The sequence below is a fragment of the Saccopteryx bilineata genome, chromosome 8 (genome assembly GCF_036850765.1).
Source record: "Saccopteryx bilineata isolate mSacBil1 chromosome 8, mSacBil1_pri_phased_curated, whole genome shotgun sequence".
In the NCBI taxonomy this organism is placed as follows: domain Eukaryota; kingdom Metazoa; phylum Chordata; class Mammalia; order Chiroptera; family Emballonuridae; genus Saccopteryx; species Saccopteryx bilineata.
The window spans coordinates 38,309,506-38,335,746 of record NC_089497.1 but is presented as its reverse complement, the minus strand read 5'-3'; the positions used below and the strand labels follow the sequence as shown (position 1 = coordinate 38,335,746).

Genomic DNA, 26,241 nt, shown 5'->3' with positions numbered 1-26,241 from the left:
ACCACCCAAAGTCAGATTGTCCTCTGTCACCTTCTATCTTGTTTTCTTTGTGCCCCTCCCCACCCCCTATCCCTCTCCCATTCCCCCCTCCCCCTCCCCCCGTAACCACCACACTCTTATCAATGTCTCTTAGTTTCACTATTATGTCCCACCTACGTATGGAATAATACAGTTCCTGTTTTTTTCTGATTTACTTATTTCGCTTCGCATCATGTTATCAAGATCCCACCATTTTGCTGTAAATGTTCCGATGTCATCATTTCTTATGGCTGAGTAGTATTCCATAGTGTATATGTGCCACATCTTCTTTATCCAGTCATCTATTGATGGGCTTTTTGGTTGTTTCCATGTCCTGGCTACTGTGAACAATGCTGCAATAAACATGAGGCTGCATGTGTCTTTACGTATCAATGTGAGAAAAGAAAATTTAAGGCACATATCAACAAATCATAATATGTAGACCGGGCCCTGGCCGGTTGGCTCAGTGGTAGAGCATCGGCCTGGCGTGCAAGAGTCCTGGGTTCGATTCCCGGCCAGGGCACACAGGAGAAGCGCCCATCTCCTTCTCCACCCCCTCCCTCTCTCCTTCCTCTCTGTCTCTCTCTTCCCCTCCCACAATATGTAGACCGTATCAGGATCTTAATGTAAACAATTGTTAAACAAGAAAAGGAGAGAAAATATATGTAATAATTGGATATTTAAATACTGCTGATATTTGTCAGACTGAGTAGTTTGATACTATTAAATAATTATTTAAAATTATTTTCAGATATGAAAAAGATATTGTAATTAGAAAAAAGTTTTCTGCCCCCTCCCACCACCCTGAATTTATAAATAAAATGACAAGAGTTCTGGCAGTTCCTTCAAAATAGCCCAGGGGAATAGATGGTGGTTTAGATTAAATGAGATGGGCTAGAAGCAATAGTTGTTGAAGTTGGGTGATAGGTTCATGACGGTTCGTGATATTACTGTCTGCTTTTTACGTGTTTGAACTTTACAGCATAACATTTTCAAAAAGAAAAAGAAAAAAAAAACCCCAAGATAGCAAATAAGATCATTATACTGTAATAAATGCTAAGAAGGAAAACAAGGGCAATGAAATAGTTTTCCCACTTGAGGCTCTGCCCTAGCCTAAGGCACCGGGATCAGCTCTGCTACCAGGTCAGCTCCTTCCCAAATGACTGGGGAAAGCCCACCGGGTGGGGCCGCATCCCAGTGAGTAGTAACTGGAGTGCTTTCACTGCTGAATTTCCATCCAGGGATTCACTTTCTAACCTGAAGCAAAGGAGCTGAGAGTGCACCCTTTATCTGCCTAATCCAAAATCACTTGGTCACACCTTGATCTGGTGTAGGCTTCTAGACTTTTTTTTTTTTTTTAAATGCACACTTTTTTTTTTAATATTTTATTTATTGATTTTTTAGAGAGAGGAGTGAGAGAGAGAGACGGGGAAGCCTCAACTCCCATAAGTGCCTTGACCAGGCAAGCCCAAGGTTTCGAACCGGCGACCTCAGTGTTCCAGGTCGACGCTTTATCCACTGCGCCACCACAGGTCAGGCTAGGCTTCTAGACTTTTAAGTGCATTTACTTTAGTTAATTCTTTACCCTGAAGGCTTGTGGAAGCACAGATTCCTGGAGGTCTGGGGTGGAGTCTTAGAATTTATTTTCCCAATTATTCAGTAAACTGAAGCTGAGTTCTTGCAGACCACATTTCCAATCTATTGATAGTACACATACACTAAATTACAGTAATCTGGGCTCCCTGGGGCCTCAGACTACTGAATCAAACCATTTTCTTAGGGCAGAGAAAGCCCTGTGACTCCACTGCCAGTGCTGCCATAGTGTATGCTAATGTTCTCTTTAGTAGCTCCTGCTCCTTAGAGTGACGCAGAAAGGTCTGCGACAGAGGGAGTAAAAAGACAGGAAAATATGTGTGATTTCTTCAGGCTCATCTCTTGTCACACCCTGCCTCTAACATTATGAGCCAGCAATTCCTATGTACCTGTAGTTCTTTTTAATTTTTATTTCAGATTTTATTTATTCAATTTTAAAGAGAAAAGAGAGAGAGAGAGAGAGAGAGAGAGAGAAGGGGGGAGAAGCAGGAAGCATCCACTCCCATCTGTGCCTTGACTGGGCAAATCCAGGGCTTTGAACCGACAACCTCAGTGTTCCAGGACTTTATCCCCTGCGCCACCACGGGTCAGGCAGCCTGTAGTTATTTCTGCATTCATTAGTCCACTTTCCTTCATGTTTTGGCTCTTGTTGCTCTTATTCTGAACAGCCAAACCCTTTTCTTCTACCCAGCTTACTAGTATTGCAAGCTTAATATTTAAGTCTAGAACTAAGTACAAGAAATACAAAAATCAGTCAATGAGTGCACAAATAAATGGAACAACAAATTAGTGTTTCTCTGCCCCTTCTCTCTCTCTCTCATCAATATATATATAAAAGAACTAAATCCAAGAAGGACATGTTAGTTAAGCCCTACAGTTTTGTTTCCTTTTCTTTTTTTCAGGGTCAGAGAAAGTCAGAGAGAGGGATAGATAGGGACAGACAGACAGGAACGAAGAGAGATGAGAAGCATCAATCATTAGTTTTTTGTTGTGACACCTTAGTTGTTCATTGATTGCTTTCTCATATGTGCCTTGACCACGGGTCTTCAGCAGACTGAGTAACCCCTTGCTCAAGCCAGCGACCTTGGATTCAAGCTGGTGAGCTTTTTGCTCAAGCCAGATGAGCCCACGCTCAAGCTGGCGACCTCGGGGTCTCAAACCTGGGTCCTCCGCATCCCAGTCCGACGCTCTATCCACTGCGCCGCCGCCTGGTCAGGCTGTTTTGTTTTTAAGCCCTACAGTTTAAATCTAATCTCCCAGTGAATAACACACTCATAGACATAAATCAGTTATAAAATAATTTTGAATCTTTTTTTCCTATTTCTGCCATAATAGCATCATTCAACCCATCACTGCTATCATCTGAGAAATGTTTAAAACTATTTATTCAGTTGTAACTTGCAAGAGTTTTCACTTCCAGTTTTCTCCCGTCTTTATTTCCTAAGGATAAAAATTTATTTTTTATTCTATTTTATTATATATATTTTATATTTTATTTATTGATTTTTAGAGAGAAGGGGGAGGAGCAGGAAGCATCAACTTCCATATGTGCCTTGACCAGGCAAGCCCAAGGTTTCGAACCGGCAACCTCAGTGTTCCAGGTCGACGCTTTATCCCACTGCACCACCACAGGTCAGGCCTATTTTATTATTTTTTAAAATCTCCACTTTATTCTGTAATTGATTTTTGGAGAGAGGGAGTGGGGTGGGGAAGGAGCGGAAAATGTCAACATGTAGTAGTTGCTTCTCGTACGTGATTTGATGAAGCAAACCCAGGGTTTTGGATGGGCACCCTCAGCATTCCAGGTTGACGCTTTATCTGCTGCGCCCCCACAGATCAGGCAAAAAAAAAATTCTCTTTTTAAAAAAGTATGAGTGATATTAATTACCCAGAAATTCAGAGTTTATCTAATAGACAAGACAGGGGATAAAACTGATGAAATAATCACAAGGTCAGGTAATGGGGAGGGGCAGGAAGAGGAGAAAGAAAAGAGCTCTTTGGAGAAGCAGGAAGTAGAGGGAGACATTTGCTTATAAAAGGAGAAATTAGACTAGGAACCCTCAGGTTAAAAGGAGTAAACTGCGGGTCTTCTCCATGCTGCTGGCTGTGCTCTCCTCAGAGTGCTCCTGAGAATGGCAAGCTCGAGTTCTCTCAGCAGTGAGAAGGTAAGTTTAATTTGAATAGACTTAATTTAACACAGACTTACTTTTCAGAGCCTTTCTGGAACTCTCGTTTCCCTCTTGCTACGAATCTTAATTTCTGGATGTAAGGATTCTCCATCTTGGAATTTCCTCCTCTTTGCGGTAGATTACTATTTTTCTTTATGGGATTGTGGTTCTGTGTTTTTGGGTGAGAGTGAAAAGGAGAAGATTCCTTATCATAGTGCAGAGAAAGAGGTTTATTTCACAAGAAGCATGTCATAACTGGACGATATAAACATGGTAAAGGGGTGGAGAGTCACAGTAAAACGAATGTTAGAAAGGATCATGTGTGTGAGGCCAGAAGGTGAAGTGACCAGTTAGTTTTCTTCCTCCAGGAGTAAGAAGTAAGGTACTCACAATGGACTTGTTATGAAATGGGTTTCCAAACGAGGCTTGGGTCACTTTGGCTTGGAGGAGAGGATAAATTTTGTGAGTAGTTACAGCGCTACTGTACCAGGCTAAGAGGACTGAATTGACCAGCATTAAATGTATGATTATGGGCAGGTCATATAGTTGCTTTGAGCCCCCATTTTTCTCTAGAGTGAAATAATAGTTCTCCAATAATGTCAATGTTTTTTTGAAGCTAACCATTGAATGTGTGTGAAAGTGCTTTGAAAAAGTGGTATACAAATGCAAAATTCCTACTTGCAAGCTAGGAGTGTGAGAGCAATAGAAAGCCATTGAGATAATTTAAATAGTTAAAGAGAGTGGCTGCGGCAAATCCTGCCTGGCTGCTGTGCAGAAAACAGTATTACAATAGCACTGGGATGAAGTTTATTTACCCTTGTGTTGACAGGGAAACTAAATTCAGAGATTTACTCAAGCATGTTACTCAGTGACGTTGGCTGTTTAATTTCTGAGACTCAGTTGCCTCGTTTGTAAATAGGAATAGGAAAACTAATAAATTGAAGTATGCTATGAGGATTAAGTGAAATGCAGAAAGCCCCTGGCACAGTGCATGCTTACTGTACAAAACCCATACATGTTACTTCCTGTCTATCCACTCCAACTCTCAGTCATCAGATCGTTAAAAAAACACTGAGTGCCTAGTCTGTGCTGGGTGCTGTGTTAGTTACTGTGATTGCATGGGAGTAAAACATATATTAATCTCCGCTTAGATTCCGGGACTGAAATAAGGCCAGTATAGCTGTAACTTAGAAAACTCTCAGGCAGTGAGTGGCAGCGGGGGCTAGACTGTGCCAGGAAAGTGTAGGCTGCAGGGGAGAGCTGTCAGTAACCTGAAAAGCAATGAGGAGCCATAGAAGGTTTTTGGGGGTGTTTTCTTTAATATATATAAATACATATATAGAGAGGGACAGACAGACAGGAAGAGAGAGAGATGAGAAGCATCGGTTATTCATTGTGGCACCTTAGTTGCTCATTGATTTCTTTCTTATATGTGTGTACTTCAGCCGAGCCAGTGACCCCTTGCTCCAGCCAGCGACCCCACGCTCCAGCTGGTAACCCCATGCTCAAACCAGGAAGGACCTCGGGGTTTCTAATCTGGGTCCCCAACATCCTAGGCCAACACTTTATCCACTGTGCCACCACCTAGTCAGGCCATGGGAGCATTTTAAGCAAACAGGAGAGCAAATCTCAAGAAAGAATGGAGCCTGACCAGGCGGTGACGCAGTGGATAGAGCGTTGGACTGGGATGCGGAAGGACCCAGGTTCGAGACCCTGAGGTCGCCAGCTTGAGCGCGGGCTCATCTGGCTTGAGCAAAAAGCTCACTTGCTTGGACCCAAGGTCCCTGGCTCCAGCAAGGAGTTACTCGGTCTGCTGAAGGCCCCCAGTCAAGGCACACAGGGGAGCAATCAATGAACAACTAAGATGTCACAACGAAAAACTAATGATTGATGCTTCTCATCTCTCCATTCCTGTCTGTCTGTCCCTATCTATCCCTCTCTCTGACTCTGTCCCTGTAAAAAAAAAAAGAAAGAATGGAGTTAGAATGGACTTTGGAATAACAGATTTTTGCATGAGCCAGTGAGAGTTAATGATAGCTTGAATTGCGAATCATGTGATGGAAGATGAGAAGGCAGGAATGTAGTTCGTACAGCTTTAGGGGATAAAATGAAACAGAAAGCCACAAGGGAAATGGATTCCATAAACCTCCATTTCCTCTTTATCGCCCACTTGTAAATCTGTTTTTGCCCATGTCCTTTTTTTTTTTAAGCATCTAGTAAGTGGTCTACTAATCACATCAAATTTGAGTAAATCTCATAGTCTTTATTCCACCCATCCTCTCACTTTCTTATTCATTAGTTGTGATGAGAAAGTAAGCAGTAACTGTGTGCATCAGATGAGAATCGGGGATTGACACTTCCCTTTCCAGGATTTCTTTGAGGATGAATTAGATGGAGAAAGTGTGGTTCTCACATTGGTTCCAGTTAACGAGGGACGTGATGAAAAACATCAAATGGAACCAAGCGTTTCTTCAACCTCCGAAGCGAACCTGAAGCCAGCTAAGATGAACGATAAAGGTATGAAGACCGGGATTGTTCAGTTTATGGCTCTGCCAGCCCTGGGAAGCCCAAGAAAAAATATTTTCTTCTCTATTCTTTGACTATACAAGGCCCAGGTTAAATCTTACCTCAATTACCTATGGTAAGAGGTATTTCAAACTCCCATGTTTATCATTTGCTAAGCAGCATGTACTACCTTGCTTCTAAGACAAAAAAACAATATATATATATATTGGCATGTGAAATGCTTGGATGCTTTTTTTAAAATTTATTTTTAAATGTGTTTTTAGGAGAAAGGAAGGGAGATATTGAGGCATACTACCACATGCGCCCCCCACACACCCCAACTAGGATCCACCCAGGAACCCTTGTCTGGGACCGACCTTTGATTACTGAGCTACTTTTTTTAAAATTGATTTTTGAAGGGGGGTGAGGAAGAGAGAGAGAGGAAGAGTGAGAAAGAGTGAGAAAGAGGAGGGATAAGCAGAAAGCATCTACATATAGTAGTTGTTTCTTGTGTGTGCCTTTTTTTTTAAGATTTTATTTATTCATTATAGAGAGGGGAGAGAGAGAGAGGAGCAGAAAGCTTCAACTCCCGCCTGACCTGTGGTGGCACAGTGGATAAAGCATTGACCTGGAATGCTGAGAAAGCTTCAACTCCCATATGTGCCTTGACCAGGCAAGCCCAGGGTTTTGAACCGGCAACCTCAGCGTTTCCAGGTTGACACTTTATCCACTGCACCACCACAGGTCAGGCTCTTGTATGTGTCTTGAGTGGGTAAGTCCAGGGATTTGAACTGGCAGACTCAGTGTTCCAGGTCGATGTTTTTTCCACTGTGCCACCACAGGTCAAGCCTGAACTACTTTTAGCACTTGAGGCTCACGCTCTGACAAATTGAGCTATTCTCAGCTCCCAGGGCCAATACTCAAACTAATCAAGCTGCAGGAGGAGAAGAGAGAAAGAAGGGGGAGAAGGAGAGAGGAGAACAGGTGGTCGCTTCTTCTGTGTGCCCTGACTGGGAATCAAACCCAGGACATCCAAATGCTGGGCTGCACGTTCAATCTACTGAGCCACCAGCCAGGGCCCATTGGTTGATTGATTCTTGTATGTGCCCTGATGAGGGAAACCCACGACTTTGCCATATGGGGATGACACTAACCAACTGAACTACTCAGCCAGAGTGGAAGTGCTTTGAATAGAACATAGTCTTCTGGGACAGCTAGATATGAGTTCAAATTTCTAGCCCATTAAGCTCAATCTTTTCTTCATTTTGGTTAATACATATTTGACATACCTCTTACAAAGACTAATTTTCTCCAACTTTATTGAACTATTGATACATAACTTTTTTTTTTTTTTTTTGGTGGCAGAGACAGTCCGAGGAATAGATAAGGACAGACAGACAGGAAAAGGAAAGAGATGAGAAACATCAATTCTTTGTTGTGGTTCCTTAGTTGTTCATTGATTGATTTCTTATATATGTGCCTTGACCAGAGAGGCTAAGCAGACCGAGTGACCCCTTGCTCGAGCCAGCGACCTTGGGCTCAAGCTGGCGACCTTGAGGTCTCAAACCTGGGTCCTCAGCATCCCAGTCCGATGCTTTGTCCACTGCGCCACCACCTGGTCAGGCCACATAACACTAATTTTAAGGTATACAATGTGATGATCAAATATCCAGGAACTCTTAATATCATGACCCTTTATGTTCTCAGTACTTTCTACAAAGGCATTGAATAAGTATTTTCAGAATGACTTAAAAGGCCAATGATAAGGACCTGAAGATGAATTAGGCAATGACAAGTTACAGCGAAACAGTGAGCTGAGACTGGTGTAGAGAAAAATAAGGCAGGCTGACAAAATGGGGGACTTGTTGGCTAGGGTACTTTCTTCTTTTTCTATAGGTGCAAAATCTAGACACTTTGGAGGAGCAATCCAATATTATATTCTATTTAGGTGGTGCTGATGGCCACAAAAAAACAAACTAACAAACAAAAACAGGTTGCTTTAAGTAGTGGAAAAAACATGGAATTTTGAATGTCAAAACCTATGTTTGAATCCCAGGCCTGCCATTTCAATGGAGATGTGATCTTGGGCAAGTACTTTAATGCTTGAATCTATTACCTAACTTGTAATTTGAGGTATGTATATGTGCAAATTGAGTTATAAGAAATAAAGTGAGGAGTTTGTGAAATTATAAAGAATCTTACAAACTTTATTATTATGGTTTCTTTATTTTTTTTCCCTCAGTTTATCTTCCACAAACAAATGAACAGTTCAAAGCTTGCTCTAAACCAATCCCTCCCTTGCCAAAGAAATTGCCTTCAATTAATAAAGTGCGTTGGGACACTTTGCGGAACTGGTGCCAACAATTAAATTTGAGTACCGACGGCAAGGTGGGTACATTGGTGGGAATATCTGCTGCTCGAAACAAATATTGAAAACGTTGTCAACCTTTACTCTCTCCCCTTTTAATTTCCCTAGAAAGCAGACATTTATCTGAGGCTCAAGGAACATGCTTACTCTGAACAACAACAAGTAAGTAAGAAGTATGGAGAATGTAATGGTGAGTTCTGACTGAACTGTTCTTCCGCGCCCAGCTTCTTTATATACGATGTAACTCTAAGGCAAGGTTTCTCGACCAAGACTATTGACGTTTGGGGCCAAGTAAGTTTTTTGTTGTTTTGAGGACTGGTCTGTGTATTTTAGCATGTTTAGCAGACTAAACATGCCTAGCTTCTACCCATTAGATATTAGTAGCCACCCCCCTCCTCCACTCCAACACAGTGTTAGCAATCCAGTTTCTCTCCATTGGGAACCACTACTCTAAGGGAACTAACATTTCTATATAAATAAACCCTCCCCATGCTGATCGACCTGGGTCAATGTATAAAGAATGAGAATGGCAGCAGCACTTCCCTGAATGGATACTCATCGTGAGTCCCACTTGAAACACCACAGGAGGCCGCGCTGCAGTCATGTTCCAGGGAATGCGAGACGGCCACCAAGAGAGCAAGGAATGAGAAAAGCTGTAAGACGAGTAAGAGAGGAGAAGAAGGGACCAATATAGTCGAAGTGGTAACTTCAGCTCAGGAGGCCATGTTGGCAGCGTGGTCAAAAATTGCTGCAAGAGCTGTGCAGCCTAAGGCTGCGAATTCATACTCCGTTCCCGTTTCCGCTGAGAACTTTCTGCTGCAAACATCTGGTAAGATCGACTTTAAATTGTGAATACCATTCCAGAGAATGATTAACTTTTATTAGTCCAATGCTGAAGGGTAATACAGTACAAAGAAAATAGTTAAAATATCTGTAGGCTCTGGCCAGTTTATCTTAGTTGGTTAGCGCTTCATCCGGAAACACCAAAGTCGCGGGTTCCAGCCCTAGTCAGGTTACTTATGGGAAGTGACCAATGAACACACAACTAAAAGTAGAACAACAAATCAATGCTTTCTCTCTCTTTCCCTTTCCATCCTCCCTGTCTCCCTTTTTCTGTCTCTAAATCAATCAATAAAAAAATATATATATATATTTGTAGGTTCACAGAAGGTTTGACTTTTGATTTTTGAGTTTTACCTGAATGGATTTCTAAGCCAGATGATTGAATGGTGACACTTATCACAAAGCAGAAGTCCAAGAAACATAATCTGATGATGTGGTCACCTATAGCCTGAGTGAGGTCTTTCAGATTTTTCTGTCCTTTGCCTCAAGGCTTTCATAGCACAGTGAATAAGAATGTGGGGATTTGGCCTGACAAGGCAGTAGCTCAGTGGATAGAGCATTGACCAGGGACTCTTGAGGACCTAGGTTACAAACCCTGAGGTCACCAGCCTGAGCACAGGCTCACCAGCTTGAGCGCCGGGTCGCTGGCTTGAGTGTGGGATCATAGACATGACCCCATGGTCACTGGCTTAAGCCCAAAGGTCAGTTGCCCAGAGCAAGGGGTCACTGGCCCAGCTGGAGCCCCCATGGTCAAGGCACATAAGCGAAAGCAATTAATTAACAACTAAAGTGCCACAACAAATTGATGCTTCTTATCTCTCTCCCTTCCTGTCTGTCTGTCTATCTCTCTTTCTCTTTTTCTTACTGAAAAAAAAAGGGGGGGTATGGAATTTGAACAGCCTTGGTTCAGATCCTTGTCTTACAACTTCCTTGCTATGTGGCATTGGCAAGTTACTTAACATAAGCCCTGGTGTCCTGATTTATAAATTGAAGATTACAACTATTCTGCTTCATGGAATGATGGTGAGGCTTAGGAGATATCAGTTGGCACATTGAAAGTAGGCAGTAATGGCCTGACCTGCGGTGGCACAGTGGTTAAAGCGTAAACCTGGAATTGTGAGGTTGCTGGTTTGAAACCCTAGGTTTGGCTGGTTAAGGCACATACGACAAGCAACCAATGAACAACCAAAGTGAAGCAGGTATGAGGTGACACTTTGCATTCCTCCACCCTTCTCTCTTTTCTCTGTAAAATCAGCAAAATCTTTAAAAAGGGAGGGGCAATAATGATTAAAATGTTTGGGGCCCCTGTCCTCTTAAGAAATCTTGAGAATGACTTAACCTCACATCTTCTCCTTTCTCCTCCTCTCCTTTATATTGTAATTTCATCTCCAGCAGACCCTATCTCGGGTCAGTACAAAGTAACCCTCATTCTTTTTTTTTTTTTTTTTTTGCTAGAGTTCTTTTTCTCTCCACCTCATTTCTAAGTGTTCTGGATCCTCTTTTACCCAGGCCTTACTTGTATGTACAGTAAGGCACAATGTTCACTACGGACGGAACCCAGCCGAACGGAAGATGGAAGCTGAAACTGGTTTACTGTCTGCCCTCCAAGCTGCACTGCCTCTTATGAAAAGGAATGAGGGCTTTTAGCTAATTACCAAAAGCATTGCCCAGGCACAAAGCTCTCCCTGGATGACTGCTTCCCCAAAGATCACACCTCTTTCTAATTTTAATTAATGTGCCATCTGAGCCAGTAACATCCACACTTATTCATCCATTTAGTTGCTCACCATTTAGCAGTTATTAAACACCTCCAGGACACTGGGTACATAGTGCTAAACATAATCCTCTACTATTGTTTTACAGTCTGGCTGGGGAGATTTTATGGATGTTTAAGCTCATAGTGACTGTTCCTTTCAAACACTGATCTCTTGGTTTTTATTCTCCCCAATTAGATGAGAAAGAAAGACGGAGACATCGATTTGTTGTTTCACTTATTTATGTATTTATTGGTTGATTCTTGTATGTGCCCTGATTGAGGATCAAACCTGCAAAGTTGGAGTATAGGGACGATGCTCTAACCACCTGAACTACCTGTCCAGAGCTGGTCCTTAGGGCTTTAAACAAAGAATATTTTGTCGGCTTTGTTCTTTGTTTTTGTTTGTTTGCTTTCTAAAGCACTATAGTGTTGTGCCTAGGCAGATGGGCTGTGAATCAGACTACCTGGATCCATGGCTTGGTTCCGGAAAAATTACAATATATTTTTTTTTTAATTTTTATTTATTTATTTATTCATTTTAGAGAGGAGAGAGGGAGAGAGAGAGACAGGGGGGAGGAGCTGGAAGCATCAACTCCCATATGTGCCTTGACCAGGCAAGCCCGGGGTTTTGAACCGGCGACCTCAGCATTTCCAGGTCGACGCTTTATCCACTGCGCCACCACAGGTCAGGCACAATATATTTTTAATGAGTTTATTTGAGCCAAATTGACCACATCTGCCAGACAGCAAGATCAAAAATGCTATTTAAAAAATTATAATATTTAACACCACAAGCCTCATTTACCTTACCTGTACATAAGAAAAGTAAATAGTAGAAAGTAAATATTAAATAGTGTTCCCAATAAATGTATGAATACAGGTAAGCCACTTAGCAATATTCTGGACACAAAGCAAACATTTCAAAATTTAATTGTTATTCTTCTTGCTATATAATTTGTGAAGTTAGAGTATAGTGTCTTTAACTCAATATTTTTCATGCTTCTCATTTAGTTGACCCATCAATCCATCAAAGTTGATCGTATACAAGACTGTATAGAGCTAAGAAGTTGTATTGGGGCATGGTCACGTGGTCTTGGCTGCTTATATTTGCCTCTCTCTCTCCCCCAGGTGTCAGGTGGTGTGTGGTCCATGGCAGACCTCTCCTGGCAGACAAACAAGGCTGGGTTCGCCTGCAGTTCCATGCAGGGCAGGCCTGGGTGCCTGACACTCCCAAGAAGATGATCTCTCTCTTCCTGTTACCAGCCTGCACTTTCCCACACTCAAACCTAGAGGATAATATGTTATGCCCTGAATGTGTTAAGAGGTAACCGTTAGGGCCTGGCCAGGTGGCTCAGTGGATAAAGCGTCATCTTGGCACACTGACATCATGGGTTGGATCCCCAGTCGGGGCATGTAGGAAAAGCAATCAATGAGTATACAACTAGATGGAACAACTAAGTGGAACGATGAGCTGATGCTTTCTCTCTCTCCCTTCCTCTCTATCTCATCTGCTTTTTCTCTCAATCAATGGGAAACTTAAAAATAAAGAGGTAACCCTTAAGTATCTTTCTGTATGGCACACTGAAAAGGAGATGAGGTTCTGAATAATTTAGTGGAAGAAAACAAAGGGAAAACAAACTTTTCTTAATTTGGCATATAGATCAGCAAAAAGAGGAAGGAAAAAGAACTTGGTAGTGGGTTACAACTCAGATAAACGTGGATTCATAGCAATCTTATTTTTCTTTTTAAATGTGAAGAGGGAAGGTAGACAGACTCCCACATGCGCCCCAGTCAGGATCTATCCGGCAACTCCTGTCTGGGGTCAACATTCAAACCGACTGAGCCACTGGCTATGAAAGAGGAAGGAGGAGAGAAGTAGATGGTTGTTTTTCTTGTGTGCCCTGACCAGGAATCGAACCTGGGATGTCCATACGCTGGGCTGACGCTATCTACTGACACAATTGACCCAGGCTTCCTAGCAATCTTAACGAATATCTGACAAGTAGATTATTAATTGTCTCAGTTTTAAAGATTAGTTTTAAGAAAAAACATAGTTCTTACTTTTTTTATTTTATTCATTTTAGAGAGGAGAAGGAGAGACAGGGACAGAGAGAGGGAGAGACAGAGAGAGAGAAGGGGGGAGGAGCTAGAAGCATCAACTCCCATATGTGCCTTGACCAGGCAAGCCCAGGGTTTCGAACCAGCGACCTCAGCATTCCAGCTTGATGCTTTATCCACTGCGCCACCACAGGTCAGGCCAAAAACATAGTTCTTGACATGTCAGATACTTAGTTGGGGATAAAAGATTACTTAGGCAAAATGCATGTAGCATGCTGAAATGAAAAGAGACGCTGTGAAAATGTATGGCTAATATAATGAAGTGGCTTAGGGGAACTTCAGAAAGGATTGTACATACTGAGGAAGAGCTTTATCAGTTGGAAAGTAGTAATTTGAGCCTTTTGGTAGTGAGAACGGCCCATACAAATACATAAATATAAAAGAACATGACATACTTAGAAATGACAAATAGGCCAATGTAACTGAAGTTTGTATTAACAACTGGGAAAGGGAGGAGCAGATCAGTGATAGGTTTATATATAATTAAGGTCTCATATTTTCTTATGGGTAATAAATTTTCAGTCACTTTTGGGACATAGACTCCCTTGAGAATATAATGATAGTTAAACATCCACTATTCAGAAAAATATATATTAGCCTGACCAGGCGGTGGCGCAGTGGATAGAGCATCAGACTGGGATGAGGAGGACCCAGGTTTGAGACCCCGAGGTCGCCAGCTTGAGCGCGGGCTCATCTGGTTTGAGCAAAATCCCACCAGCTTGAACCCAAGGTCACTGGCTCCAGCGGAGGGTTGCTTGGTCTGCTGAAGGCCCACGGTCAAGGCACATATGAGAGGGCAATCGGTGAACAACTAAAGTGTTGCAACGCGCAATGAAAAACTAATGATTGATGCTTCTCATCTCTCTCCATTTCTGTCTATCTGCCCCTGTCTATCCCTCTCTCTGACTCACTCTCTGTCTCTGTAGAAGATAAAAAATAAATAAAAATTAAAAAAAAAGAAAAATATATATTAAGCATACACATTAAGCACTGCTTTAGATTTTATAGACTAGAACTTCTAATGTTCACCTACTAGTACAAAATTTAGCCTTTGGTGATGGATTTGGGTGGAGGTGATATGAGGTGACTGAGTAGGGAAGCAAAAGTTTTTGGGGTTTTTTTAGAAAGTGCATTGAAGTCTTGTAACAAACTAAGTTAGAGGGTAAGTAAGAGTACTATAATTCTGAAAAGAGAATTTTTGACCATGGCCAAGAATTGAAAGAGGAATGGGACAAATTTAAGAGCTGTAGGAGTAAAATGAACCAGGTACTATCTTAATAGATGGAGGAAAGGTGGAAGTCTGTCCAGTTCAATAATAAAGAATATGATACGTGGGACATTCTTTTTTTTTTTTTTTTTTTTTTTTTTTTTTTTTTTTAATTTTTTATTTATTCATTTTTAGAGAGTACAGAGAGAAGGCGAGAGAGGAGAGAGACAGAGAGAGAGAGAGAGAAGGGGGAGGAGCTTGAAGCATCAACTCCCATATGTGCCTTGACCAGGCAAGCCCAGGGTTTCGAACTGGCGACCTCAGCATTTCCAGGTTGACGCTTTATCCACTGCGCCACCACAGGTCAGGCAGGACATTCTTGATATGGATCTAAAAACCTGAGATAAATATGAGTTAGAGAGGAACATTTTTGGGATTCATTAGCACTTAAATTGTGCATCAGAGTATGTAGGAATAAAAAGGGACTTAGCAAAGAGCCCTAAAGAGTCAGTATATCGATGGTAGGTGAATAATGGAGACTAAAAGTAGAAGTTGGGAAATAAGTGAGAAAAGGAAGCAGTGGGCAGTGTCTGAAGAAAATGGTTGGCAGTGAGATGGTCATGTATGATTATGAACAATGCAGTTGAGAATGTCAATTTAGGACATAATTGGTGGCTTTTCTGAATATATATTGAGAGGGTCAGAAGAAGCAGAAATATGATTGTGACAAGTTAAAGTAGAGAATGTGAAAGGCTTCGACAGGACATTGATAATTTCTATAAACCTACGTGTGAAGGAGGAGATAATATGAGGCAGTAATATCAAGGGAACTTCTTTTCTTCCTTTCTTCAATCTTCTTTCTTTTTGTTTTTTAATGGGAAAATCATAAGCATGTGCAAGCCAAGGGATTTGGGGAGAAGCTGTGGGAAGGAAAGAGTGTAAAGGTAAAGAAAGTGGAACCAATTGTAGCATACAGAATGTGAGGCCTGATACTCAGTGGACAATCTTGTTCCTTTGTTTACTACATAACATTCTTTCATCCATCATTCTTAGGTGAGGATGGGGGTGCTCACTCCTCAGGAACTCTAGAAGTAGATTCCTTATATTGGTCATTTCCAAAAGGTTGGTGTGGAATAGTTATCTTATTCTAAGAGTTTTTTTTTAAATTATTATTCATTTTAGAGAGGAGAGGGAGAGAGAGAGAGAGAAAAGAGAGACAGAGGGGGGGAGAGAGAGAGAAGGGGGAAGGAGCTGGAAGCATCAACTCCCATATGTGCCTTGACCAGGCAAGCCCAGGGTTTTGAACCGGCGACCTCAGCATTTCCAGATCGATGCTTTATCCACTGCGACACCACAGGTCAGGCATTTTAAGAGTTTTTAAAAACTCTTCTAATTTGTTTTATAGGAATAAGAGGATGATGAAAAGATTAATTACAATGAAGAAGAAGAAGAAGCAACCTGGTTTGAACATGTCCACAACATTTCTTCTGGATGGATCATGTCTCAATAAAGAATAAATAGTGGTGAGCTCACAGCAAAATTGACTTGTATCCCCTTGATTGCTATTCTGTGTCCTGGGCATCCTCAGTGTTGTTACCTTATGCCTCAAACACAGATGTCACTGTCTGTACCTGAGGTTTGCCAAAAAGTGACTGTCACTGCTGCTTCAGATATTTAGCTGTATAGAATATAATTTTGTTTTATTTTAATTACTATGTAATTAAAAATTACTATTTAGGAATTTTTTCCCCATTAATACGATATATACGGCGAGGGGAGAGAGAAACATCAACTCGTCCCACTTGGTTGTTCTGTCTAGTTGTGTGCTCATTGATTGCTTCTTGTGCGGGCCCTAACCAGGGATCAAACCAGTGACCTTGGTGCACTTTATTTACTGAGCCCCCTGATATTTAAAGTGATCAGTAAAAATGCATTGAGATACTTTTCATTGCCCTCATATTTTACCTTTTTTTGTCTTCCTTTCTTATTTTCCTTCTGTTTTTTTAATTTATTAATTTATTTTTTAAGAGAGAGAGGTGGGGAGAGTTAGAGATGGACAGAAACATTGATCTGTTCCTGTATGTGCCCTGACCAGGGATCAAACCTGCAACCTTTGGAGTGGTGACAATGCTTTAATAACTGGGCTATCTTGCCAGGCCTTCTCTTCTTTAGTTTTTAAATTTTCCATTGATTTGAGAAAGAGGAAGATAGAGAGAGGTAAATGCAAGGGAGAGAGAGAGAGAGAAAAGCATCAACTCATTGTTCCACTTAGTTGTTCAAATTAGTTGTGTACTCACTGATTGTTTTTTGTAGGTAACCTGACCAGGGGTCTAACACCGCAATCTCTGTCACACCAGGTCAACACTTTATCCACTGAGCAACACATTTAGGGCCTCTGTAGTTTTAATGTAATCTTTTTTTAACCTATTAATAGAATGGATAGCCATTAATAGAATTTAAAAACCCATCTGAATGCAGAAAAAGCATTTAACAAAATCCAACCACTTTTTCATGGTGAAAATATTCAATACATAAAGAACAGAATGGAGCAACATTAATATGATAAAAGTCACTTGAGAAACCCACAGCTAATGCCTGACCAGGCGGTGGCTCAGTGGATAGAGCATTGGACTGGAAAGCGGAGGATCCAGGTTCGAAACCCTGAGGTTGTCAGCTGTACCCACCCCCCACCCCGTCAAGGCTCATGAGAAAGCAATCACCGAGGTGATTGCTAAGGTGCCGCAACAAAGAATTGATGCTTCTTGTCTCTCTTCCTTCCAGTCTGTCTGTTCCTCTCTGTCACTCTCTGTCTCTGTCACAAAAAAAAAAAAAAGAAAAGAAAAGAAAAACCCACAGCTAATATATTAAGTGGTGAAAGGCTGAAAGTGTTTTCCCTGAAGTTAGGAATAAGATAACGATGACTAGTTTTACCACTTCTATTCAAGATGGTACTGGAACTTCTAGTCAGAGAAATTAAGCAAAAAAGAGAAATAAAGGTCACCTAAATTGGAAAGGCAGGAGTCTATATACAGACGACATTACATCTAGAAAACTTAGTTATCATTCAAAAAACTTAGAGCTAATGAACAAAACCAGCTAATTTGCAGAATATATAAATCACAAAACCAACTATTTTTATATGCTATCAATGATCTGACAATAATTTCATTTCTAATAGCATCTAAGACGGGTTGGGAAACCTTTTGGCTGAGAGAGCCATGAATGCCACATATTTTAAAATGTAATTCCGTGAGAGCCATACAACAACCAGTGTACATTACACATTATCCAATAAAAGTTTGGTATTGTCCCGGAGAACAGCTGTGATTGGCTCCAGCCACCAGCAACCATGAACATGAGTGGTAGGTAGGAAATGAATGGATTGTAATACATGAGAATGTTTTATATTTTTAATATTTTTTTATTAAAGATTTGTCTGTAAACCAGATGCAGCCATCAAATAATTTATACAGATAATTTCAATGTAGAAACACACTTGTACGTTGTTGTTGTTTTACTATTAGCTTATGCATTTTATTGAATTTTATATATTATATTTAAAAAGTTTTGCACAAAAACCTGACCAGGTGGTGACACAGTGGATAGAGAGTTGACCCTGGGATACTGAGTAATCAGGTTCAAAACCCCAAGGTCAACAGCTTGAGCACAGGCTGGCTCATCTGGGTTGAGTGCAGGCTCACCAGCATGAGTATGGGATCACCGGCTTGAGCGTGGGATCATAGACATGAACCCATGGTCACTGGTTTGAAACCGAAGGTCCCTGGCTTGAGAAACGGGTCACTGGCTCAGCTGGAGTACCCCGGTCAAGGCACATATGAGAAGCAATCAATGAACAACTAAAGTGTTGCAACTATGAGTTGATGCTTCTCATCTCTTTCTCTGCCTGTCTTTGTTTCTGTTTCTGTCTCATTTAAAAAAAAATTGTAATATCTTTTTAATTTCTTTTAATCAAAGATCTTTTTTATGATATTGTCTTTGAAGAAAAATGTCTGTTTTCTTATATAATATACCATATTCTGGATTGTTTTCTTATGGTGTTCTTTGACTCTAATTTTTTGTATACTCAAAATTAAGCCTAGAGACTTAATTAGATTCAGATAAAACATTTTTAGAATACTTTATAACATGAGACAAAGAGCTTCATATTTCATTGGATGAGAAGGTACATAATTCAGATTGCTTTATCATTATATTAAAAATGTATGACTTTATTATAGTCATGACCACTATTTCTTTTTTTTTTCTTTTTTTTTTTAAAACATGGGAAGATTTTTGTTTTTGTTTTATTTATTTATTTTTTACAGAGACAGAGAGTGAGTCAGAGAGAGGGATAGACAGACAAGAATGGAGAGAGATGAGAAGCATCAATTATCAGCTTTTCATTGCGCATTGCAACACCTTAGCTGTTCATTGATTGCTTTCTCATATGTGCCTTGACCGTGGGCCTTCAGCAGACCGAGTAACCAGCAGACCGAGTAACCCCTTGCTGGAGCCAGCGATCTTGGTTCAAGCTGGTGGGCTTTTTGCTCAAACCAGATAGCCCACGCTCAAGCCGGTGACCTTGGTGTCTCAAACCTGGGTCCTCTGCATCCCAGTCCGATGCTCTATCCACTGCGCCACCACCTGGTCAGGCATGACCACTATTTCTTCAAGGTCTAAGTGCGGTTTACACATTCTTCATAGGATGATACTTTAATACCATGTGACTGTCTTACTTACCCCTTCTTAACAAGTTTTTTTTTGGGGGGGGTTTACAGAGACAGAGAGAGGGACAGATAGGGACAGACAGGGAGGGAGAGAAATGAGAAGCATCAATTCTTTTTTTTTATTTATTTATTTATTTATTTTTATTTATTTATTCATTTTAGAGGGGAGAGGGAGAGACAGAGAGAGAAGGGGGGGAGGAGCTGGAAGCATCAACTCCCATATGTGCCTTGATCAGGCAAGCCCAAGGTTTTGAACCTGCGACCTCAGCATTTCCAGGTCTTCACTTTATTCACTGCGCCACCACAGGTCAGGCAGCATCAATTCTTTGTTGTAGCTCCTTAGTTGTTCAGTGATTGCTTCCTCATATGTGCCTTGACTGGGGGGGGGGGCTACAGCAGAGCAAGTGACCCCTTGCTCAAGCCAGCAACCTTGGGCTTCAAACCAGCGACCTTTGGGCTCAAGCCAGCAACCTCAGGGTTTCAACCTGTGTCCTCTGAGTCCCAGTCTGATGCTCTATCCACTGCGCTACTGCCTGGTCAGGCCCTAACAGATCTTCACCCAATGAATTTTAGTATCCTATGTTTGTTAATGTCTAAATTAATTATTACGTTTAAGGTTGTAAACTCCTATCAGTATTCATTTTTTAGCTGGATATCTATAAAGAAGGGAAACATTTTAAAATACCATAATGGCCTCATGAATTTAAAATATATATATATTTTTTAAATAATTTTTTTTTTCAGAAACAGACAGTCAGAGAGGGATAGATAGGGACAGACAGACAGGAACAGAGAGAGATGAGAAGCATCAATTATCAGTTTTTCGTTGTGGCACTTTAGTTGTTCATTGATTGCTTTCTCATATGTGCCTTTACCGTGGGGCTACAGCAGACTGAGGAACCCCTTGCTCAAGCCTGCGACCTTGGGTCCAAGCTGGTGAGCTTTGCTCAAACCAGATGAGCTCATGCTCAAGCTGGTGACCTCAGGGTCTCAAACTTGGCATCCCAGTCCAACGCTCTATCCACTACGCCACCGCCTGGTCAGGCGAATTTAAAATATTTTTTAAATTTATTTTTTAATTTAAAAATTAATTTTGGCCCTGGCTGGTTGCTTAGTGGTTAAAGAATCAGCCTGGCATATAAATGTCTCGGGTTTGATTCCCAGTCAAGACACAGAAGAGAAGCAACCATCTGGTTCTCTCCCCCTCTGTCTCCCCCTTCTCTCCTTTTACCCTCTCTCAGCCAGTGACTCCATTAGTTTGAGCATTGGCTTGGGCACTGAGGATAGCTCAGTTGATTTTCTTTTTTAGCGAGAGAGAGTAGAGGAGAAACAGACAGACAGACGGGAAGGGAGAGAGATGAGAAGAATCAACTTGTAATCGCGGCATTTTAGTTCATTGAATTATTTCTCATATGTACCTTGACCAGGAGGTTCCAAGTCGAGCCAGGGACCCCTTGCTCAATCCAGAGACCTTGGGCTTCAAACCAGCAATCTTTGGACTTCAAGCCAGCAGCTATGGGATCATGTCAATGATCCCATGCTCAAGTTGGTGATCCTGTGCTCAAGCCGGTGACCTTGGGGTTTTGAACCTGGGTCCTCAGTGTCCCTGGTCAACACTATCTACTGCTCCACCACCTGGTCAGACTCTACCTGTGTTTTTAAACCTAGCTGCCTGTAATTTCTCATATTTGTCCTCATTGTAAAGGGCAGGGAAGAGAGATTTTTATGGTCCCAAGTAAGCACTTAATTTCACCCTTTCCACTTTTATTACTTATCATTTTGAACTCTATCTGCTTGAGAATATGAGTGTTTGTGACCTGCAGTGAATTTTGTAGAATTAAAGTGAGGCCACCCTGAACTCGGGCTGTTGATGGATCATCAGTGTTTTATAGGGAGCACAAACTGGCAGGGAGACTAGAACAAGAAGATCAAATGTCACTTGAAAGCCTTCCCAGTAGAGTGCTTAGCTGTGGTCTCAAGGTAAAAGAGACTTCAGGCAAAGTGCTATGTTTGTCTTTTAAAAGTGTCTCAAATTGAGCCTGACCTGTGGTGGCGCAGTGGATAAAGCGTCGACCTGGAATGCTGAGGTCGCCGGTTCAAAACCCTGGGCTTACCTGGTCAAGGCACATTTGGGAGTTGATGCTTCCTGCTCCTCCCTTCTCTCTCTCTCTCTCTCTGTCTCTCTCTCTCTCTCCCCCATTCTCTCTCTCTCCTCTGTCTAAAAAAATGAATAAAGTCTTAAAAAAATTAAAAAAAAAGTCTCAAATTGAAAATGAGTATGGTTTCAGAAATGCGACATTATTAATCTATAATACTAATCATGCAGTGGTCGGGGAAGAGATAACAATGAAAACACCTTACCTTCTATTTCTCATTTATTGTACAGAGGCAAATTACTGGGTAAATGGCAAAATTATAAACTGTCTAATATTACTTTAAAGTGATTTTACTTCTTTTTTTTACTTGAAAGTAGTTTTAGATTTTTAAAAACAGGCTCCTCTTCCTTGGTTCATTAGCTGAGTCACTTAACAGCATTGTCTTGAAACTATAAGGTTGCTAGTTCAATTCCCCTGTCAGGTCACACACAGGAAACAACCAAAGAATGCACGACTTAGTGGAACAAGAAATGGATGTTTCCTTTCCCTCTCCCCTCTCGCTCTCTTCCTCTTTCTGTCTCTAAAAATAATACATTGGAGTGTTGTTCTAGAACTCAGAAGTTGTTAGTTCAGTTCCCCAGTCAGGGCACATACAGGAGCAGTTTGATGTCCTTGTCTGTCTCTCTCTCTCTCTCTCTCTCTCTCTCTCTCAGAAGTAAAAAGTCTTTTCTAAAAGCCCACAAACACTTTCTTGTTAGCAAAATGTAATTTTTTTTATTATTATTATTTTTTGTATTTTTCTGAAGCTGGAAACCGGGAGGCAGTCAAACAGACTCCCGCATGCGCCTGACAGGGATCCACCCGGCATGCCCACCAGAGGGCGATGCTCTGCCTATCCGGGACGTCGCTCTGTCGCAACCAGAGCCACTCTAGCGCCTGGGGCAGAGGCCAAGGAGCCATCCCCAGCGCCCGGGCCATCTTTTGCTTCAATGGAGCCTTGGCTGCGGGAGAGGAAGAGAGAGACAGAGAGGAAGGAGAGGGGGAGGGGTGGAGAAGCAGATGGTGCCTCTCCTGTGTACACTGGCCGGGAATTGAACCCGGGACTTCTGCACGCCAGGCCGACGCTCTACCACTGAGCTAACCGGCCAGGGCAGCAAAATGTAATTTTTGAAACTATATGCTCCAGAGTTAAGGTTTATATCTACTTTTAAAAGTTGAACTAGCCCTTAGTTGAATTAGCCCTTCAAGTTAAACAATAGTATATGAGGTAATGAAATGTACAGTTGTCTATTCTACGTATAAATATGTCATTGTGGCATCTCAAGAACCTTTCCCATCTTCATGATTGAAGATTGAGATCTCCAATACCTGTCTTCTTCAGCCTCCCTGAACCTTAAAGGCATAGTGAAAAGAATATTAATGTTGGAATTACCGTAAATGGAACAGTGATCAAATTCTGGTTTCACCACTTAACAAACATTGCTATGAGTTCTTTCTCATCAGTAAAAGGCTGATTGTTTTGTGAGAGAATGTCTGAAACCCCTTCCAGAAAACAGATCTTTAATAAAAGGTAGCTATTACTGTAAGTAGACAAGAGAAAATGTGGAAAAGAAAGGAGAATCTATGCCATTATCCAGAAACGCCGGGAAATTCTGAAGGGTTTACAGCAGGAACTGAGCTAACACTTTTTCCTAGTACCTTCTGTAGCAATTTCCTCCAAAGAGTCCTGATTGTCAAAGAAATAATCTTGAGCTTTCTTCCGCATTTAAGTTGCCAGCTTGAAATCTCTTTATCTGCCTCTGCCACTGTCTTAATAGGAAGCTCATGTCTGTTCATAATCTGTTATTTTATTTTCAAATTTATTTTTCAGATTCCCCCGTGGAAAACATCTACCGGCTGGAAGCAGAGAAGGCCTTTTTCTTGGCTACTCCGAACTTACATCCCTCCCACCTTGCCCTGTGATCGCCACTCACTTCTCCGCCCACCCGACTTCCTACAAAGCCCTCCCCACATAAAAGTTGAGAAGTTGCCTCTTGTTTTTTGAATTCTTACTGTCTATACTGCCTTTTATTGCAATTTAACTTTGCATTATGGGTATCACTTGTCTTTTCCAAAAGAATGTTTTCTCAAGGCAGTGATTGTACTGTTATATTTCTTGGTGTCCAACCAAGATTCTAATATCTGTAATTTATGTTCCTTACAGAATTCTATAAAAGCAGTTTGTGGGTTCAATTACCTCTTCACCGATAATTTTGATAATGCATCTGAAGAATTAGGACTTTATTATCCCCAAACCACACAGGTCTGCAGTTCCCTCAGCTATTTCTGCCTCAAATATTATTTTCTCAAACTGATTATTCTACTGTTAAATCATTCTATATCAGGAGTGCCCCCTACTGGACAGGCAGCTGATAAATTAGATGTGTTATCTGAAATTTCAAAAAGTAAGTTCTCAATACCAAAGTTTCAGTCTAGAAAAATAGAAGGTGCTTAAAACAATGGTGTAAATTAGTGTTTTTCCTCCTAATCTGACTATGGCCCAATGGCTTTTAATTACTTTTAAAATATATAGAACACTGTTCAAATCATGTCTTTGAAATACATGATGATTATTCTTTAATTCTTTTTTTTTTGCTTCAAAATTTGACTCAAAGCCAGGATCCCATTCTTACTCTGCACTTTTAGTCCCTTAAGACTAGTCAATTAAGAGTGCTAAATATTCATTATCATTATTAATCATTTTAAACATACCAGTGGTCTGATATCCTCTGGGAGATGGGTATACTGATTTTGAATGTTTCTCATTCCAAGTCTAGTACAGAGCCCTTTCCTAGGGCCATATCCTTCATCTCTGTTTTCACACACCAACACTAAAAGATTCCTGTTGATGAAATGATGACTTTGGGATTTAGGTACAGATTTTTGGCTACATAAATCACTTGACACCTAACATCTGGATATGGTTCTCTTAAAACAAATTTAATGGATTGATTTTAGAAAGAAAGGAGAAGAGGGAGAGAGATGAATCTGCGGCTCCACCCTCCATGCATTCATTGGCTAACTTGCAGTGACCCGACTGGTATTTAACCCAAATCCTCACTTCATGGGTTAAATACTCCAACCAACTGAGCTACTTGGACAAAGCTTGTTCCCTTTCTCAAAAGAACTAGTTGTAATCACAACAGCATAAAAATATTCAGTGACTAGCACTAGATTAAATCAGAAAACAAGAGCCTGCCTGGTGATACAGTGAATAAATAGAGCCTTGACCAGGGACATTGAAGTCCCAGGCCCGGAACTCTTGAGTCACAGGTTTAAGCATAGGCTTATCTGGTTTGAACACAGGCTCATCAGCTTAAGTGCAGGGTTGCTGGCTTGAATATGGGATCATTCACATAATCCTAAAGTCACTGGCTTGAGCAAAGGATCACTGGCTCAGCTGGAGCTCTGGTCAAGGAACATGAGAAAGCAATTCGTGAACTAAAATATTGCAACTACAGGTTGATGCCTCCTGTTTCTGTCTGTCGCTTGCTAAAAAAAGGTTTGACCAGGTGATGGCACAGCAGATAGAGTTTCAGACTGGGACGAAGGACCCAGGTTCGAAACCCAGAGGTCTTGGGCTTGAGCGAGGATTCACCAGCTAGAGCGCAGGTCTCTGGCTTAAGCCTGGGATCATGAACATGAGCCTAAAGGTCACTGTCTTAAAGCCCAAGGTCGCTATCTTGAGCCCAAGGTCACTGGCTTGAGCAAGGGGTTACTCGCTCTGCTGTACTCCCCCTCACCCTGTCAAGGCCTGCAGCAATGAACTGATGCTTTTCATGTCTCTATTCCTGCCTGTCTTTCTATCTGTTCCTCTCTGACTCTGTCTCTAAAAAAAACAAAAACCTCTGAAAAAATTTACCATCTCTAGTAGTGAACACTCACACTGTCTTTCATATCATCCCCATTTTACTAATAAAAAAAAAAGAACTTTAAGAGAAGTTCAAGTAGTTAAACCTAAATCCCCCAACTGTAAACTTCAGAACCACACTTTAAACCCCAAGGCAACATGGACTCAAATTTATTTCTCTTAAAAGCTATGCTGGAAGAGAGTTTATCTGTGAAATAAATTACTGAAATTAAGATACCTCCACAATTGACATGTACTATACAAAGTATTCATTTTTAAAAAGAGAAAGGGATATATAACTATATATTTGGAGGGAGAAAGAAGCATTTATTTGCTGTTCTACTTGATCAGTTTTTTGGTTGATTCCTGCATATGCCCTGACTGGGGATTGAACTCGTCCTAGCATATTGGAACAGGCTCCAACCAACTGAGGTGCCTTGCCGGGGCAAGGTTGAATAATTTTTTGATGATTCCTCCACATTCAGCATTTAATTAGCACAAAGCCCTCTCTTCTCATTTGTGTTCTAATTCAGATCTTAGGGTATCTATAGATAATTTGTTGTTTGATATATCTAATTTATTTACTGTATTAGTTTAGGAGATAATGGTAATCACAGTAACTGATTATTCATTGTCCCTTCTGTAAGGGAATTTTTGAAGTATTATGTTACAATGATAAAATTTAGCCACTAAAAACATTGAGGTGAATTAGTACAAACCTACTGCCACCCCACTGCCGGTACCACCACCTTCACTGTCACTGTTAATAGCAAACATTTATATGGCATTTTGTTCGAGTCATATGATATTTTAAACACTTCGTATATCTTTTTTTTTAACACAGAGAGGGAAAGACAGACAGACAGTCAGGAACGGAGAGTGATGAGAAGCATCAATCATCAGTTTTCCGCTGCGACACCCTAGCTGTTCATTGATTGTTCTCATATGTGCCT

At 41.1% G+C, this 26,241-nt stretch overlaps 1 protein-coding gene across 1 annotated transcript; it reads left to right on the top strand.

The window, feature by feature from the left end:
* Positions 1–3,743: 3,743 nt before the first annotated feature.
* DPPA2 (developmental pluripotency associated 2) lies at positions 3,744–23,345 on the top strand. Its single transcript, XM_066241517.1, has 8 exons — positions 3,744–3,776; positions 6,149–6,296; positions 8,527–8,672; positions 8,761–8,818; positions 9,218–9,481; positions 12,380–12,575; positions 15,982–16,099; positions 23,270–23,345. Exons 1-7 carry the CDS (start codon positions 3,744–3,746, stop codon positions 16,091–16,093), a joined length of 957 nt encoding a protein of 318 aa, XP_066097614.1. The 3' UTR covers positions 16,094–16,099; positions 23,270–23,345.
* Positions 23,346–26,241: the final 2,896 nt, after the last annotated feature.